This window comes from Phoxinus phoxinus, assembly GCF_949152265.1.
Source record: "Phoxinus phoxinus genome assembly, chromosome: 25".
Lineage (NCBI taxonomy): Eukaryota > Metazoa > Chordata > Actinopteri > Cypriniformes > Leuciscidae > Phoxinus > Phoxinus phoxinus.
This window is the reverse complement of record NC_136900.1, coordinates 19,184,992-19,202,357: the sequence shown is the minus strand read 5'-3', so window position 1 is coordinate 19,202,357 and position 17,366 is coordinate 19,184,992. Positions and strand designations below refer to the sequence as shown.

At 36.1% G+C, this 17,366-nt stretch overlaps 1 protein-coding gene across 5 annotated transcripts in view; it reads left to right on the top strand.

Moving 5' to 3' along the window:
- The first annotated feature begins 1,246 nt into the window (after positions 1-1,246).
- Positions 1,247-17,366, top strand: part of wasla (WASP like actin nucleation promoting factor a) — a 29,401-nt gene continuing 13,281 nt past the window's right edge. The window contains exons 1-5 of one of the 5 annotated variants that reach the window (XM_079604486.1): positions 1,247-1,948; positions 9,718-9,852; positions 10,429-10,515; positions 10,709-10,805; positions 13,271-13,294. In XM_079604486.1, the coding sequence (XP_079460612.1) occupies positions 1,844-1,948; positions 9,718-9,852; positions 10,429-10,515; positions 10,709-10,805; positions 13,271-13,294 (448 nt within the window). In that variant the 5' untranslated portion in view covers positions 1,247-1,843. Of the gene's footprint in view, positions 1,949-9,717; positions 9,853-10,428; positions 10,516-10,708; positions 10,806-13,270; positions 13,295-15,587; positions 16,354-17,366 lie in introns of those variants that run through there. The other 4 variants (XM_079604485.1, XM_079604487.1, XM_079604488.1 and 1 more) reach the window with 4 other exon arrangements.

The following is a 17,366-nucleotide window of genomic DNA, read 5'->3' as shown; positions in this document are numbered from 1 at the left end:
GAGCAGCTGTTAAGTAAGCAACATAAAACAGCTGTTAGTTAATATCGCCATCTAGTGGAGATCAGAATCAGAGCGAGCTTAGATAGATAGATAGATAGATAGATAGATAGATAGATAGATAGATAGATAGATAGATAGATAGATAGATAGATAGATAGATAGATAGATAGATAGATAGAACAGCAGGCCAGGTGGCCCCTGGCAGGGCTCCGCTTACAAACAAGATCCTCCATCTGTCACCTTTTTTCTTCTCCTTTCTCCATGTTTATCGGTAGGGAAGAACAAGGTGAACTCTGTCCCTGATGGCTGTTACATAAGACTGGACGACTATTAAACAAGCATTATGAATAATAGTAGCTGTGAAAAGCAATAATAATTTTTGTTGTGTGATGCTACAAGTGTGGGGATTTAGTTTCTGGCTCCAGAAGTTTTTGGTCACATGGGTTTAAACTTTAAAGTGATATCTCTTTATCTTAGTAATTACGCCCAAATTACTAGTCTATGTCGACGTGAAGTTTTTACTCTGTAATAACAGAATGTGCTGAATCTCCGGAAAACTGAGGTCAACATTATCTCATAAGAAAAGACTGTCTAAACACGCAACAGCCACACAATTTGTGTGTCATCCTCCAAATAAAATGGTTTTGATTAGTGACAAAAAAATGCAAATTATAGTTTATAGTCTGGACTGGGGAAACCCAGACTTTCACCTTATAAAACATATCCCGTTGGCTCAACTTCCAGGATTTGGTGCTGGGTTTAATTTAAATAAATGGTAAACAATTCAAGGGAATACAAAATGAAAAGATTAAAAGTTACCAATTAATGATATGAAACATCCTATAAATCATTAACATGTTGTTCAATTATTAATTATAAAATTTGGGTGTAAAACACAGCATCAGATCCGTTAAGTATAGCCTACTATTTCTCCTTCTATCAATGACGGCGCTGTGCTCCACCCTCTGCCTCAGAAACTCCGCCTAGTGATGGGGAGTCGAGTCGACTCCAAAAGAGTCGATTCCTCAACTCTTAATAGCCCTAGTGTCGGAGTCGACTCCAGCAACGGAATCGACTCTCGTTGTCGACTCCGTTGCTGTGTCTGAAATCGCAAGAGAGCTGTCACTGTAACAGAAACAACCTCACAGTCACAGAGTTTTACTATACATATAGCTCATTTACAATTAAATAACAGCCAATTACGTTAATTATACCTCCGTCCCCAGATTTTACCAACGATGGTCGGTGGGAGTCGGAGTCGACTCCGAAAAACAAGGAATCAAACACTCCGCCTCATCCCGACCGCATTCTGCAGGAGGCACGGGAAAACAGGGACAGATCATTCTGATAAACAGAGGGGTTTGGTTTCTACGTATCCCTGTTTTTATTCATATTCACTCGTGTTTAGACTCTAAACAGATTTTTTGGTGATCTAAATTTGTTTTTTTCATTACTAAATAATAAAAAAGGTATGTTTGTACAAATGAAGCTAACACCTAGCGCGACCAAATTTAATTCCCCCCTTTCCCGAAGTGCGCCTTGAACTCTACCGTCCTGCTGCCATGTTGGATTGAAGGATCGTTTTGCTTTGGGACTGAGTTCGGGATGAAAGTTTATATTATGCAGTCTGTCAAAAGTGGAAGAATTAAAGAATAAATAACCCGCAGGAGTTAACGAGTCGCATCTGCACCGCCCGCGCATTGAGGGCAACACCGCATCGGGTCTACTTGTAAGCGGAATTCCTTACGGGATGAACCGAGCCCAGGCCATGTTGATCTGTGATTGCACATAAAATAATCTAATACGAGACAAACGCTCGAGTTCATCCGCCTCATCCTTCAACATGAGCGGCCACCCGCCCCAGAGGAGGGTGGCAAATGTGGGCTCTCTGCTTCTGACCCCGCAGGAGAACGACTGTCTGTTCAACTACCTGGGCAGGAAATGCATCGTAAGTTGTGTTTACTCTCTCACGGCCGATCCGTAGTCCTTTAACCGCAAGTGCACATGCAAATCTTTGAAAATATCCCGAGATGAGATGCAAACGAAAGGCTGTAAGTTCTGGCAAGTGCAGTTGTCTTTTTACGCGCTTGTGATGTCCATAGGGCGCATTGGGAATATTCTCCTCCTGACTGTCAAGGGTATGAGACTCTTGTGAGTGAAATTAGATGTTGTGTACGATATTAGTATGATTGAGAGTTTGTAATAATACATTGTGATATCAGAGTAGATGGTAATGGGTCTTTTGCTTGAGTAAAGCAGTAAATCGTCGAAAAATGTAGTGAGCTGCCTACGTAGACAGCATCATAAGTGCATTCTGAGTCAGCTAAATGATGCAAATGATGCACGTGCCTGTGATGCTCAAATGTCCTGTTTATGTAGGCAGCTTACCAGTCACAGTTATGTAGACTACTGTGTCTCAGATGACCCGTAAACTACACCCTATCTATCTATCTATCTCTATCTATCTATCTATCTATCTATCTATCTATCTATCTATCTATCTATAACAGCAAGACTCTTTTTGCTGTGTTCTGTCTCTAGTGGTTATTCATTTCTTCTCCAAGAGTTAGTCAGTTTAATGATATTCAGTGATGTGTAGTAGTCGATGACCCCCACTATCAGCAACTACTTAATTAATTTGCAAACAAAGAAAAGTTTGTGTTTGTAATTTTATCTTTTATCTTTAAATTATTGAAAGTGGAGATGTCTAGTCAGTCTAGTTTTTTTCTATGTCCTACATAGTTACAGTGGTCCTAAGAAGTAGCCTATTTGGACACTTAAAAGGATAGTTCACCTAAACATGAAAATGTTATCATTTACACACCTTTTTCCGACCCTGTATGAGTTTCTATCTTCTGTTGAACACGAAAGAAGATATTTGGAAGAATATGGGTAATCAATCAAACATTTGACGGTAGCCATTGACTTCCAGGAAAAAAAATAGCTAGCCGAAGTTAATGGGTGCCGTCAACTGTTTGATTTCCACATTCTTTAAAATATCTTCTTTTGTGTTCAACAGAAGAAAGAAACACATACAGGTTTGGAACAACATGAGGATGAGTGCATTTACATTTTTGGGTGAACTATCCCTTTAAGCCTCACTTAGTTTGTTTTTTCTTAATTTACATTGTATAATAAAATATCAAACACACTTTTTGATCAAAACATTTTCCAAAGAGAAATTTCAAGAGTGATAAAACCTCACATGTACTGATCAAAATGAAGATACTTTTTTCTTCCTTCTGGTTATCAATTGTTAGTTGAACATGTTTATAGTTAATGTGATGAACTACACACTCTTAGAAGGAAAGGTTATAAAACCATAAAGAGTTCTGTCAGGCACTTCATATGCAGAACCTTTTAGGAGTTAAATTTTATGTAGAAATGTATAAAAATTATAGATAGCCTACATGGCATTTTTGGTTTTTGGCCGAAAGAGAAAAACGGCTGAAAATAATGTCGCCCCACTCCTCAGTGTATGTAGAATTTTAGTGTGTTACTTTAAATAAAAGTGTGGTTATTTTATTTTATTGGCTTTTATTTATTTTTTTATTCCGTATCATTTAAATGATTGAATTTCATTAAAAAAAGGTCTAATATTAATACAATTATACCAAAAAAAAGCTAATTAGCTAAAATCATAAATAATTAATAAAAAATAAAACAACATTTTACGTTTCGGTTTTCGGCCAAGTGCATTCAGAATTTTCATTTCGGTGCATCCCTCATTTTAATAATTAAGCTGCTCTCAAATAGGGATGGTATCGTTTAAATTTTAGCGATTCTATTTCCGCTAAACAATTCAGATTCTTAGCGATTTCCAGCTTCGATTCCAATGAGGTTTTTACAAATCTTCAAATATCGCATTTCTGGAAATCCAGACTGCTCTGATGGGAATTTCGCATGGTTTATGTGACTTTCTCACACCATGTAAAACGTAAACCTCAGATGTTGATATAGGAAACGCGCTGAAAGTTGCTGCAGAAACAAGGTTGTGTTGTTGCAAAGTGCCGAACGGGCAGAAACTGACAATATAACAGAGACCATGAAACCGGCAGAGTTTCTAACTAATGTACATTTCAAACATTATTAAAACAAAACAGTCAGTTATAAAATAATAACAAAAAGCATATTAGCAGCAATAACACAAATAAATACAACTGAACAAAGTTCAGAAATTTAAATCAAATGTAAATGTAGATTAATCCTTATAAAAGTTACAATATTATACTATATTATTGCGATACTCCAAGATATGATAAAAGGTTAGCAAAAAATGTACTGTTGATTAAAATGCAAAATTTGATATTACATTGTGGGTGTAAATTAATTTACTTGGACTTGGTGCTGGTAACCCAATGCACAGGACAATAGTGACACCAGAATAAAAATATTCATGATTCTGAAGCTGAAAATACAGAATTATTTTAGACAAATATGCTTGCGCTCTGTCACTGACTAGATGTATTTAAATAATGTAGGCATTATAAGGACCCACACATATTCACCAATTGCATTATATTATATTCAACATTATATAGCCCATAGTACTTTAATGTACTGACACTAAAACTCTGAAAACGTTTTCTCACACACTAATTTTTATTTGGGGTGAACTGTCCACAATACATATTGTCACTAGCCACTTTTTGCATGTTTCATTTTGCATGTTGCATTGTTGCATTGTGATCTATTGTTACACCAGTAAATACCTTGACAATTTTGTGTGTATTTGACCATTCTAGTGCAAGAAGCCGCGAAAGAGAACTTAATTCAGTATTTGCGCACTATCTGAGAGGCGGCTGGATGTGCCCAAAACAGAAAATGGCGTGTGAGTGCCGAATTGAGTTCTCTTTCGCTTCGTCTTGTGCTTGAATGGTTTAGAACTACATTAAAATGCACACACAGTGAACACATTTTAATTTAGAAAAATGATCTGATTCCTGACCTTAAGTATCTGATTTCGATTTTCGATTCCCAACCTTACTCGTAAACATTCACTGGAATCATTATTCACTGGAAAAAATTGAAATAATCTGTAAAAAATGATAGTAAGTCCTTGTTTAGAACCTTTTTGGCTTAAAGGGTTCTTTAATATTGAGTCAAGAGCCCTAGGGACTCTATATTGAACCTTTTTTTTTTACTAAGAGTAACCTGTGGTTATTCTGTGTGAGCTTGAGAAACTAGAAATCACCATGACAAAAGTTAGTTTAAAATCATTGCTCAGTACATGGCTTAAAACCGATAGCCAAGTGGTTAAATATCCAAAAGTGTCCAAATACCTTTCACTGTATGCTTTGAGTGAAAAAAAATGTTCCCTGTTGCTCTTCCTGTCCCTTGACCTACAAGGAAGCAGTTTTTAGTAATGTTTCCGTATTTTTCCAAAGTTCCTCTTGCAGCAGAGACCGGTGACAAGTCACATTTTAAGCACGTCACAAATTTGGCTATTAGGATACGCTTAAATGATAACGATACACTAAAAACAAAAACGTTTTTCCATTGCTTTTTTCGCATGCAGACGACAACGATGTCAAAATTATCCCTATTCACAAGGATCTGCGGAAACGTCTAAAAACACTGTATTATCACGCCAAGCCAGTAGGTGGCGACGTCACTTTGCAAAGAAACACTATGCTCGTATAGATTGAACATGTAATACGCATGACGTCACCGTTTTCACAAATTCATGTTTTATAGGTAGTTTACACAGTGATGATAACAGTATCGTTCTCAACTTGCAATTTGAAACCATTTTTCAAAAGTTTTCAGGCCCCCAAAACGCCATTGTCGTGTAAATGAATGGTTAAAACGCTTATAAGCTTTCTGTTTTAAGCTGAAAACGATGTCTTGTAAACGGCTCTTTAGTAGAGTTTGGATAAATCAACAAGATGGTCTTTTTGATAGTAATATACTTGGATTTCTTAAAGAAAAGGTGATTTTGCCTGATTAAATTGGGTTAAAATGGAGTCTGCGGACTGTAGAAATGGAAATTAGCTTGGCAAAGAAACAAGTGTTTCTTTTACGTATTTCGCATGACATCTGATTCACAAATATGGCATTCTTTCCCATCAGACCTACTTAAGTTGCTCGTCCATGTCTAGGTGGAAGCGAAGAGCGTCCGTAAGCGAGCAGTGTCAATCCAGGAACGGCAGCCAAGAGCCAGGCCATAAAGTGGGCTTTCACTGGGAATGACTAAATATGAGACACGTTGTTTGGGGCCAAGATCCAGCAGTCATGGGTTCATTCATCACTGTGTCCCGAACCGGCACCGAAAACCAAGGGCAGAGGGTGGATGGTGTCCAAATCGCACAATAGTGAGAGAAGGAAAAAGATAGGGGTTGGGGGTGGGTTGTGCGTGATCAGCAGTCTTTGAGGACAGGAAGTGAACTGATCTGCCTCCTTTCCATGGAGATTTGAGCTTTAATGAATAGGGCTGCTGAGCCAGTACTGATCCAGAATCAGGTTTCCAAGTAGACCAAACCAAATTCTGACATAAAGACGCTGATCCCTGTGAAAGTGGGGGGAACATGTCTTAAAAACGTATGTTCTTGGCAAAGACTGCACAGGAATGCCGTACGGATGCAGTTAACATGGAAAAGCCTGGCGTATATCCATCATTCCCCCGGATCTGTGTTATTGAGTGCGATTAAACCCAGCTGATCGATCAAGCATATAGGATTGCATATGAGTATGAGCGTGTTTGGTGGATTTGAATGCAAAGAGCGTTCATTGTTCCTGTCATATGGAAACTCGACTCTTTCTTGAACTTGATGAACTCTGAATACGGTAGTACGATGTCTTTGAATCACTCGGCCCACCGGGACAGAATGAGACTGAGTGCTCGAATTGAAATGCTGAATGTTCAGTTCCGAGCATGAGGACGCAGTTTTTCATCAGAAGAAAGGAAGGGAAGTCTTGTTTCATCAATGCTGCCGTTATTGACGTGGCAGGATCGCAGTGAGTCGACTGGTTACCCAGAATCCTCTTTTTCTGCCGGTCTCTAAATAAATGTCATTGTACATTTACATGTATTTGATTATTTATGAAATATTTGCATGTGCCATTGTTACTGGTAGATGTTTCAGATGAATGATTTAATGGAATAAACGGTTGATTATCAAGAGTTATGTCAGGTTCACCACAATACACTTTGAACAGACTGATTGTTTATTCTTTCTTTGGTTAAACCGGTTGCTTTTGATAATTGATTAATTGGAGAAATAATCAGCAGATTAATTGATTAAAAGTCAAAGATTATGAAATGTCTGATCAATTTTGACTTGTAGTTTATTTTGTGAAGTATTTTACTTTGATACTTGTCTGATTAATCTTACTTTTGAGAACCTTATTTAATAAATTGATTATCAGTTTATAATCAATTCAACATTTCAAACAATCAAATCGTATTACTTTCAGAAATATTTGTTTAGTTGATAATCCAGTCACTTTTAATAATTAGTTAATCTTATTTCAGTTAATCAATTACTTTTGATAATTAATTAATTAGAATCAGCAGATTAACAGATAAATTCTGCCTTTATTATCTATTAATCTGTTTTTAATCTGATTGTTACTCTCGAGAACTTATCAATCAGTTTATTATTTCTTAATCCAATCCAATTAAATTAATCCAACAGTATTAATCCAATTAAATTGCTTTAATCCTATTAATTTAGGTTTGATTAGTAAATTGGTTTATTTCTTCAGTTGATTAATTCCAATTAACTTACTTTAATCCTGTTAATTACTTTTAATATTTAGTTAATTTCAGTTAATTGATCATATTACTTTTGATCATTGATTAATCTGTTTATTGTTGTTTCTGATAGTTGATCGGAGTACTTTTGATTATTGAATATATCAATTATTTATTGATTTGATGTGTTGTTGCAGTGCTACTGACAGGAAGGTTTCTTAATTTGTACTTTATAGGTCCATATTGATCAGATCATTGAATAAAACCTAAAAACATTTTAATTTAGTCTGTGGCGGTGTTGCACGCTTTCATCAGAAATGTTGTTCCCATCTAAAGTGACGTGAGTGTACGTTCAGTGCAGGACAAGGTTGTTGTTTTTTTGGGTCTTCTATTATTGCTCAGCATATGCCTGGATGTGTGTGTGTGCATGTGTGTGTTACTTGTCCATGGAAAATATTTCATCTTCTGTGAGATCTTGGCTGTCCTCCCTATGACAGTAGTGCCAAGATTCTGGCCTATTTTTCTCTGGTAAGTGAACCCATGTCCTGAAAAAGTGTGTTTGAAATGCTGCTTTGGGTCATGTGCATGGAGCGCAGACACTCTTGGAGTAAGAGTCCCTGTGGAGAGAGAATAAAATGCCCCATCAAGTGTGTCTCCAAGTACTTGACTGCAGTTTAAATTACAGCAGTACTTGATATCTGCAGTGTGTGCAGCAAAGAACATCATGCAGTATTCATACACTGATTTCTGAGCAATTTTCTTTTTGTTCAAGTTCACTAGAATATGAATATTGGCTATTTTTGGTTTGTTTAATTTGGGTCTACATGCATACATGATTGAATGAAGAACTTTAGAATTGGAGAACCTATGTTTTATGGAATAGTTGAGAAGTTACATAATATTTCTATGTATGTATTGATAATTAGTATACTTTTATGCTCTTTACTGTGCTTTTTTTTACATTAAAAAAATCAATTGTTCTTAATTTGACTTAATTTTAGCATGCTTCTATAGTAATTGTGTAGTTTTATTAATTATGTAATTATTTACTAATGTCATTACAAAACAAAAGACAATTGTTTGTTTTTTGTACTTTTTTTTACAATGAATATTGACTTCTGATAATAGCAATAAATAAAAAACGAACGAATAAATAAATTATTTTCATTTATTTTCACCATAAATACAGATTTTGATTTGATATAGCAATAAAAAAACAAATACAAACAAATAAATACGCAAAGGTTCTTAATGTTTTACCATTCATAATGTCTTTATTTATTCCTTTATTTGAATGAATCAAAGGAACAAACTAATAACATTTCTTTCTGTATTCCAAAGCAATGTAGAATTCACAAATATCCAGCCACATTATTCCCTGCCTTCCTCCCTCCCTTTCTTCCTGCCTCCATCCCTTCCTTCCTTCCTTCCTTCCTTCCTTCCTTCCTTCCTTCCTTCCTTCCTTCCTTCCTTCCTTCCTTCCTTCCTTCCTTCCTTCCTTCCTTCCTTTCTTCATGCCTTCCTTTCCTTCCTTCCTTCCTGCCTTCCTTTCCTTCCTTCCTTCCTCCCTTCATCACTTCCTGCCTCCCCCCCTTTCTCCCTTCCTCCCCCCCTTTCTTCCTGCCTTCCTTCCTCTCTTCCTTCCTGCCTCCCTTCCTTCCTGCCTCCCTTCCTTCCTGCCTCCCTTCCTTCCTGCCTTCCTTTCCTTCCTTCCTCCCTTCATCACTTCCTGCCTCCCCCCCTTTCTCCCTTCCTCCCCCCTTTCTTCCTGCCTTCCTTCCTCTCTTCCTTCCTGCCTCCCTTCCGTCCTTCCTTCCTTCCTTCTTTCCTTGAAAACCTTTAGGATTGGAGAATCTTGGATGTTTTAAGGATTACTTGAGAATTTCCATCATATTTCTATTTATTTATAAGTACATGTGTGTTTTAGGGCTTCATATTTGTTTGGTTGTTTTGAAAAAAAGTGACTCATAATCATGTAGTTTTCTTTTTCACGAAGTTCATGATTGTTCATCTTTTTGCAGACATTGTGCTCAGCGGTGGTCCAGGTGTATGGGGCGGACAGGGGCTCGTCCTGGGCCAAGAGGTGCTGTGGCGTGGCCTGTTTGGTGAAAGACAACCCTCAGAGGTCTTATTATATCCGTGTCTTTGATAACAGGGTGAGCTCTCAGAGATGATTATATAAATTGTAAAAATAACAGATCTGTGACCTATCAGTTAGTGCATGTGCTCCAACAAATTGAGCTGTGGTGCAACACAATTTCCTTAAACTTTTTGTTGATAGTTCACCCTAAAATTTAAATTAAGTCATCATTTACTCACCCTGGTGTTGTTGTAATGCCGTATGCCCTTCTTTCTTTTATGGACCACAAAAGGAGAAAAGTTTGCTCGCTCTCATCCACGTAATGGCAGTGAATAGCGACCAGCATCAAGCTTTTTAAAAAAAGACGCAAAAGTATCACAGAGTAATCCCATGTGACACGTGCCGTATATTCCAAGTGTTTTGGGGGTATACGATAGGGTTTGGAAAAAAACAAGCCGAAATTTAATGTATTATTTAACAAAATTCTTGCCCTTGGCCGTTAGTTTTCTCTGCAGGGTGAACTATCCCTTTAACCCCCTCGTTTCCCTGCATTTCCCTTCCGCTTTATACTATTCCTGTTAGAATTGAAATAAAGCCAGTGCAAACAGTTGAAATTACATAGTTTACAATATCTTGTTTCTAATTTTTGCAGGATGGAAAAACAAAGTTTGAGCAGGAGCTCTACAATAATTTCATGATCAATAGTTCGAGATCATACTTCATTACCTTCGCAGGAGATGTAAGTCCTTTTTCTTCATTTTTTTCACATTGTTCACCATTAGCAAGAAAGCAAACAGAGAACTAGCCAGAGATGTTCTGTGGAGAAATGTTTGTTTGGCTAGACGCTTCTTGTCATTCTTGTAAAACTGCTTTTAGCATTAGTGAGATTATGATCCGTCTTTATTGGTCATATGGTGTGTTTTGCTCTTTAGTCTTGTCAGATGGGCCTCAACTTTGCCAGTGAAGAGGAAGCCAAGCGATTTCGGAGTGCACTCAACGAACTGCTCAACAGACGACAGAGGAAAACCGGTAAATGTGCTGCTTTTAATTTCTTTCTTTTCATTTGAAGAGATGATAGTTCACCAAAAATGAAAATTATGCCATTATTCACATACTGTTTCAAATCCAATCAATTCGGCTTTATTTTTTTGGGTGAACTATCACACTCTTAACAACTAACAAGCTTCACCTTCAATAGCAATCAACATTCACATTCAATATCAAAGTGCCTAAAACATTTTTCTTTCTCCTAAATCTGTGTTTTACTTAATAGTTCACCCATAAATGATTTATATAATAATTTTCTCATTCTCATGTCATTACAAAAGGACCATTGTATATTGTTTTATTATATTTTTTACGGTAAATATAGACTTTTATTTTGATATAGCATTAAAGGAGCAAACAAATTAATGAACAAATTGTATTTTATTTATTTTTATATCATGATTATAGCCTTTGATTCTGATATAGCAATAAAATATAAAACAAACAAATAATTAATTTGTATTTTGTTCATTTTTATCATAAATATAGTCTTTGATTCTGATATGGCGATTAATAAAAAACAAACTAATACTATTAATGTTTTACCATGAGTAAAGTCTTTGATTCTGATATAGCAATAAAAGAAACAAGTGAATAAACACTTTTTATTTAATACATTTTTACCATGAATATAGCCTATAAAAAAAAACAAGCAAATAAATAATTTGTAATTATTTATTTGTTTTTACCATACATCTAAGCCTTTGATTGGTTTCATAGGGGGGTTTTTTTGTCCTCTTTGAAGCTTGAAAGCTCTAGTCATCATTGGAATGACATAAGGATGAGTTTTAATTTTTGGGTGAACTCTTCCATCAACAAGCTCATTAATGGCTCATCATTTCCTGTTAACTTGTTGTTTCCTGTTGCCGGTTGCTCATATGCAGTTCTGTTTATCTCTCCCCATCTTTCCTCCTGTTCTTCTCAGTCTGTAGTGTTGTAGTCGTAGCAAGTGTGTTGGTATCCTCTCCGTAGGGTGTGTCGTAAACCTTCACAGTGGGCCTTTTCTCCTCATGTCCCTCTTGTAAACGCAGCAGGCTCTCTCTCCTCACTTCCTGGCTGGGTTCCAGTACTTCCTGCTCTGTTTTGCATGCTGGGCTTTGAAGTGTAGGCTTCTCTTTGCACTAACTGGTTTTTAAAGAGGCCCTGGTGCCTTATACGCCTCTTATGTCTGCCCTCTCTTTACGTTTCATGTGGTCGACTTATGAACAATGTTGGGTCACTTGTGCAGTTTAATTCATTCACACGTACAGTGAATTATTCAGTCATCTTCTGGTTGTTAAAGGTGAAGTGTGGAAATTGTTGCTATTAGTGGAATTTGGAAATGGAATTTAAAACGCATTTAATTGAGAAAGATATATAAATATAAATAATGTTATAGTAAATATTTTTGCCAGTGAGCAATTTATTTATGCATACAGATATGTATATACATTACCATAAAGAAATTAATACTTTTATTCAGCAATAATATATTAGTTTGATCCAAAAGTGACAGTAAAGACATTGTTACAAATTATTTTTTATTTTGATTTTTTTTTTTGTGTGTGTTAAATGCTGCTGTTTTGAAAATTTTGTCCATTAAATTATTAATGGTCACGATTTCCACAAAAATATTAAGCAGCACAACTGTTTTCAACATTAATAATAATAATAGTTTCTTGAAAAGCAAATCAATATATTAGAATAATTTCTGAAGGATCATGTGACACTGAAGAAGGCTGGAGTAATGATGCTGAAAATTCAGCTTTAATATAGAATAGAAAAGTTTTTTTATATTAATATTTCACAATATGAGTATGTAGTATTTATTTATATTTGAGTTATTATAATATTCTAAATTAAAATAATTGTAATTTTGTTTCATTTTAAAAATATATTTTATATATTTTTTAAATATAGGTATAGGCGGTTTGGAAATGTCACTGTTATGAGCCCTCAAAAATTTAAAATATAAATACATATTTTATTTTTGTTATACATTGTATTATATATTAAATTATAAAATAGTAATGAATTATTAGTTTGAGAGCTTTTAAAAATACGAAATTGCTGAGCAACTGCCATTCAGATGAAAATAAGAGCGTTTTAACGCAGAATAGAAAAACACACTTCACCTTTAAGATCAAGGTTATAAGAAAATGATCCGTTTGCACATGAATGAACCACAAATGTTGGTGCTAAAAATATGTACTATTAAATAGGACTGTCAATAGATTAAAAACAATACAAAAAGAAAGAACTTAAAACCGCTAATTGAATTCCTAGATGTTAGTGTCTTGAGAAAGGGCATCTCTGTTTACCATCTTCTTCCCTAACCTTTCCAAAACTAACGTAATTAAACATTTCCCTCTTCTTTTGGTGACCTACCGGCTCTTTCCCTCTGTTACTGACTTCTAGTCTTTTAATTCACCCTCCACATTTTAACAATGTTAATTTTGTTTTTGCAGAGAAAAGGCGTGACCCACCAAATGGTATGTGTCCTGGTCCTTACATTCACATGAATTTACTCCTAATGTTGACAGTGCTGATCAATTTGCTTTTGCTGTTGATGTTTTTTACTCCCCTTTTTGATAGAATTATGTTGAAATGTACACATCACACATGCACACATTTGCATCTCCCACAGAAATCAAAACGCGTTCTTGTGTTAGCGTCGTCAAGCATGATTTGCACAAACACACATCCGCATTGTACATGACCTAGATGAGAGTAGCGTTGAACCCCTTACAGGAAGCCTGGGGTCAGTGTGTGTGTGTGTGTGTGTGCTGGGAGCCATATGTATGCCACATGGATCCTTCCATGCCACTGCACTACTGCGACCCTCTCCCGTTGAATTACATCAAAGAGACCGCGTTTCCTCACTTAGCTTAAAGATTTTCTCATGGACGTTTATCATGGTTATGGCGCTGGTTTGACATAATCACTTAGGAAATGTGGTTGCTAGTTACTAAATGATCTTACTGTAGCCTGTAGCAGTACACGTGTGATGCAAGTTACAGGCCTATTAATGTTCTTGTATTTTAAGAATGTTATAGAAAATATCAAGTGGTATATATCAAAACTAATGAAGTGTTTTAAAAAATATATAAATTCTAATTTTATTCCCAAAATATTTCCAATTGATGCAATGATTTGGGAAAGGGAATATCTGAGAGCTTATCTTTTATTATTATTGTAAAATAGATATTTTTATACTAGCGCTGTCAAGCGTATTTTTTAACACAATGAGGCGGTTAATTAATCACACATCAAATTTGTGTCAAATTTCGGCCATTAGCGTGAGTGAATGACACAATTTTCATTTTATCCAACTATATCCTACCTTTAGTTTTTTTTATTGATATGGAAATATGAAATAGATTTTTTTTTTAGTGAAAAGACACTCTAAAAATTAAACTAAACTGCCAGAAGGTGGCGGTAAATGTCTAAATGAGTAAGTCATTGAGTCCATTCATTCGATTCGTTGAAACCGCTGATTCATTCAGGAATTAAGTAAATGACTCTATGAATGTGGCAATGAATCATTGGTTCACCCAATTGATTCACTCAAAACGCGGATTCATTAACGCTAACCCATGCGATACATTTATTTAATATTTTTTCGGTTTAGCGCATAAAAAATATTTAACACAATTAATGCAGTATGACATTGCCCTTTGGCTAGTATTACAATATATGGTCACGCTCTTATTCATGCAAATACTTTTAAAACATTCAAGCACGTTAACTTAAGACTCAAACTCAGTGCGGTACTGGTTCGTGTCTGTCTGTGAATCTCCTGTCTGTGTGACACACACACAACTCGTGTACACTGAAAGCCGCTTCAGACAGTGCTTGAACGGACAAAAACCAAGCATGCCTTAAAACAAGTCCTCAAAAGTAAAGCCAAAGCGCCTCGATCGCCCCCCGGTGGCTGGTCCCAGTATAGGTCATAAACCCCGCCCTCCCCATGAAGTCTAATGGGATGCAGTGGAAACTAAACAATCAAATTACACTTCAAATACATTTTTTCCAAAGATGTTTCTGTCATTGTCAGTTTGGGCGGTGTGGGCGGGCCTTGATATCGCGGCTCCACTTCACGCTCACTACTGAGCAGACTAGGGTCCCGAATCAGTGCAAGATGTCAGCTCCATTTGACTTAGCACTTTTCACAAATGGAAGGGAGTGAAGGGGCATCGTCCATCTTTATTTACTGTCTATGACAAAAACACACAAAAAATGCCTTAAATGCCTTAAATGATTCCTGAAAGATAAATACTGTACATATACATGTTAAGTTTGATTTTCATGTGGTAATTAAAGGTGAATTTAAATTTCTCTACATAAACGTCACCAAACCGAAGTGCTAAAATATGCCTAAACCGATAGTCCCGCCCCCAAACTCACACTATTGGTTGAGCCACTGTTGCTGGCTGGTCAAGAGCCTCAAACAAACAGAGCAGTGTTGTTTTTTGTTTTTTAGCATTGCCAGCCAGTCAGAATAATTTCTAGTCTGAAATATTATTATCTTTGACATAAAATCAACATATTTGCCCTAGATTTGCTACAGCTGGAGGCCAGTTTAAAAAATGTTCTCCTCTTTCTACAATCTGCTCACATTTCAAATTCACCTTCATAATTTATAGCTGTTGTTCCAACCATATTGTGCCCCTGCTTGACAGCGCTATGAAGAATGCTGTCGTTCAAATTCGATTTGTGTGACGCCGCGTCCCAATGTTCTCAAAGAAAAAAAAAAAACGTGTTTGTGTTGTATAAGGTATTCACCTGCATAAAAAAAAGCCAATGTAATCTTTCTCCAGCACATTTCCTTCTCCTCCGCTTCCTCATTGTGTAACCAGATCGGTGGTCGATATCCGACTGAGCATGCTCAGTGCGACCGTTTTATCTCTGTCATATAAAGGTGCTTTCAGTTCAGCGTTGATGAGTAAAGAAGCCAATCAGGAGTTCTGCACTGAAACATCTGTCGAACACACTTGAGCATCTTAGCTATGTGTGACGTTGCCTGCAGTTGAAGACTTGGAATGCTTACAGCAAATTTCAGAGATTAAACCGGATTAGAAGTTACTTACGTAATATTCTGCATTTGTAATTTTTCAGGATTTGACTAGCATGAGTGGGATTGGTTCAGTGGGCGGCCTGATCAGTCTCAATTGGTTTAAAGAGAGTCTTTTGGGGACAACGCAGGCTGGTTTGTGGCTTGCTAGCCTCTTGCTACGGTAAAATCAATGAGCTATCTAGTCCGGTAGCGTCACACCTCAGTGCTGGGATGAGATGATGTTCTGCACGACCTTCCTGTCTGCCCCATGTGAGGAGGTTTTAGACAGCATTTCGAGGGCAGATGCTGGTGTGGTTCCTCTGCAATGCCTGGTGTTGTCACGGGACGAACTGAACGGGGCTTTACCTCGACCTTGTCTTAATACGCTGCTGAAGTTCAGGGGCGACAGGCCCTCCGTCTGTACAGAGGACGTCCTGTCAGGAGGGGCTGTGGGTCACGGTAGAGGTCACCGGAAGCTCGCGGCTCTCGCTCGAGGTAGGGGTTTAGCAGATATTATGCGGCTCCTGTCTCACGATTACAGGGAAGAATTTCAGCTTCTCCAAAACTGGCAGTAAAGCGTCTCGTGATCTTTTTCAGAAAAACTGACATTGAAGATTGTCCGACTTGAAGACTTCTTTTTCTCTCTTTTTTTCTTCTCAACATTACATGTCTTTTAAGGATCTTGGGTCATGTGTTTTGCTGGTATATACAGGGGCAGTTTGTTTTTAACTGTAAAAATAATCTAGGCTATTTATAATATGATATTCCTGGTTTTGTCACAAAGAATTATATTATATCGCTATATTATATTGTATTATATAATTGATTTGACTACATGAGTTTTATTATCTTTATTAATGCAGTGTTTGACATGGTGTGGTTTGAAGCTTTTGAGATATGATTAGATGTGTTAAAAAGTAATAAGCTTTTGCAGTTTGAAAACCAGGGCAGGTTTTTTTTTTTTTAAATGACAAATTATATAATATTTCTGATTTTGGCACAAAGAATTATTAGACTACATAATATTATTATTAGTAGTAGTAGTAGTTACTAATAATTCTTATATTATTTGACAATTATTAAACTACTTGGACTAAAAGCTGCTTATTACTTGAAAGTTATTTTTTTTAACAATTCGAGAACTTGGGCAGGATTTTTTTAATTGCATAATATAATATTACCGCTTTGGCACAAATAATTATAAGTTTACATTTATTATTATTATTATTATTTAGTAATAATAATAACTATATCCATTTAATGCATGCATTTTTTTGTGACGTTATATTTTGTCTTTATAGTCTTTTTTTTGTTATTGCTATTCATAATTATTTATACATTTTATGTATGCTCTGATACATAAACATAATAATTATTATTATTATTTATTAATAACTATATGCATTTAATGCATTTGATACATAAGTGTTGTGCCGTTTATATTTATATATGCATTTAATATATATTTTTGATAACCTATTTTTTTCTTTTATTACTATTGTTTAATT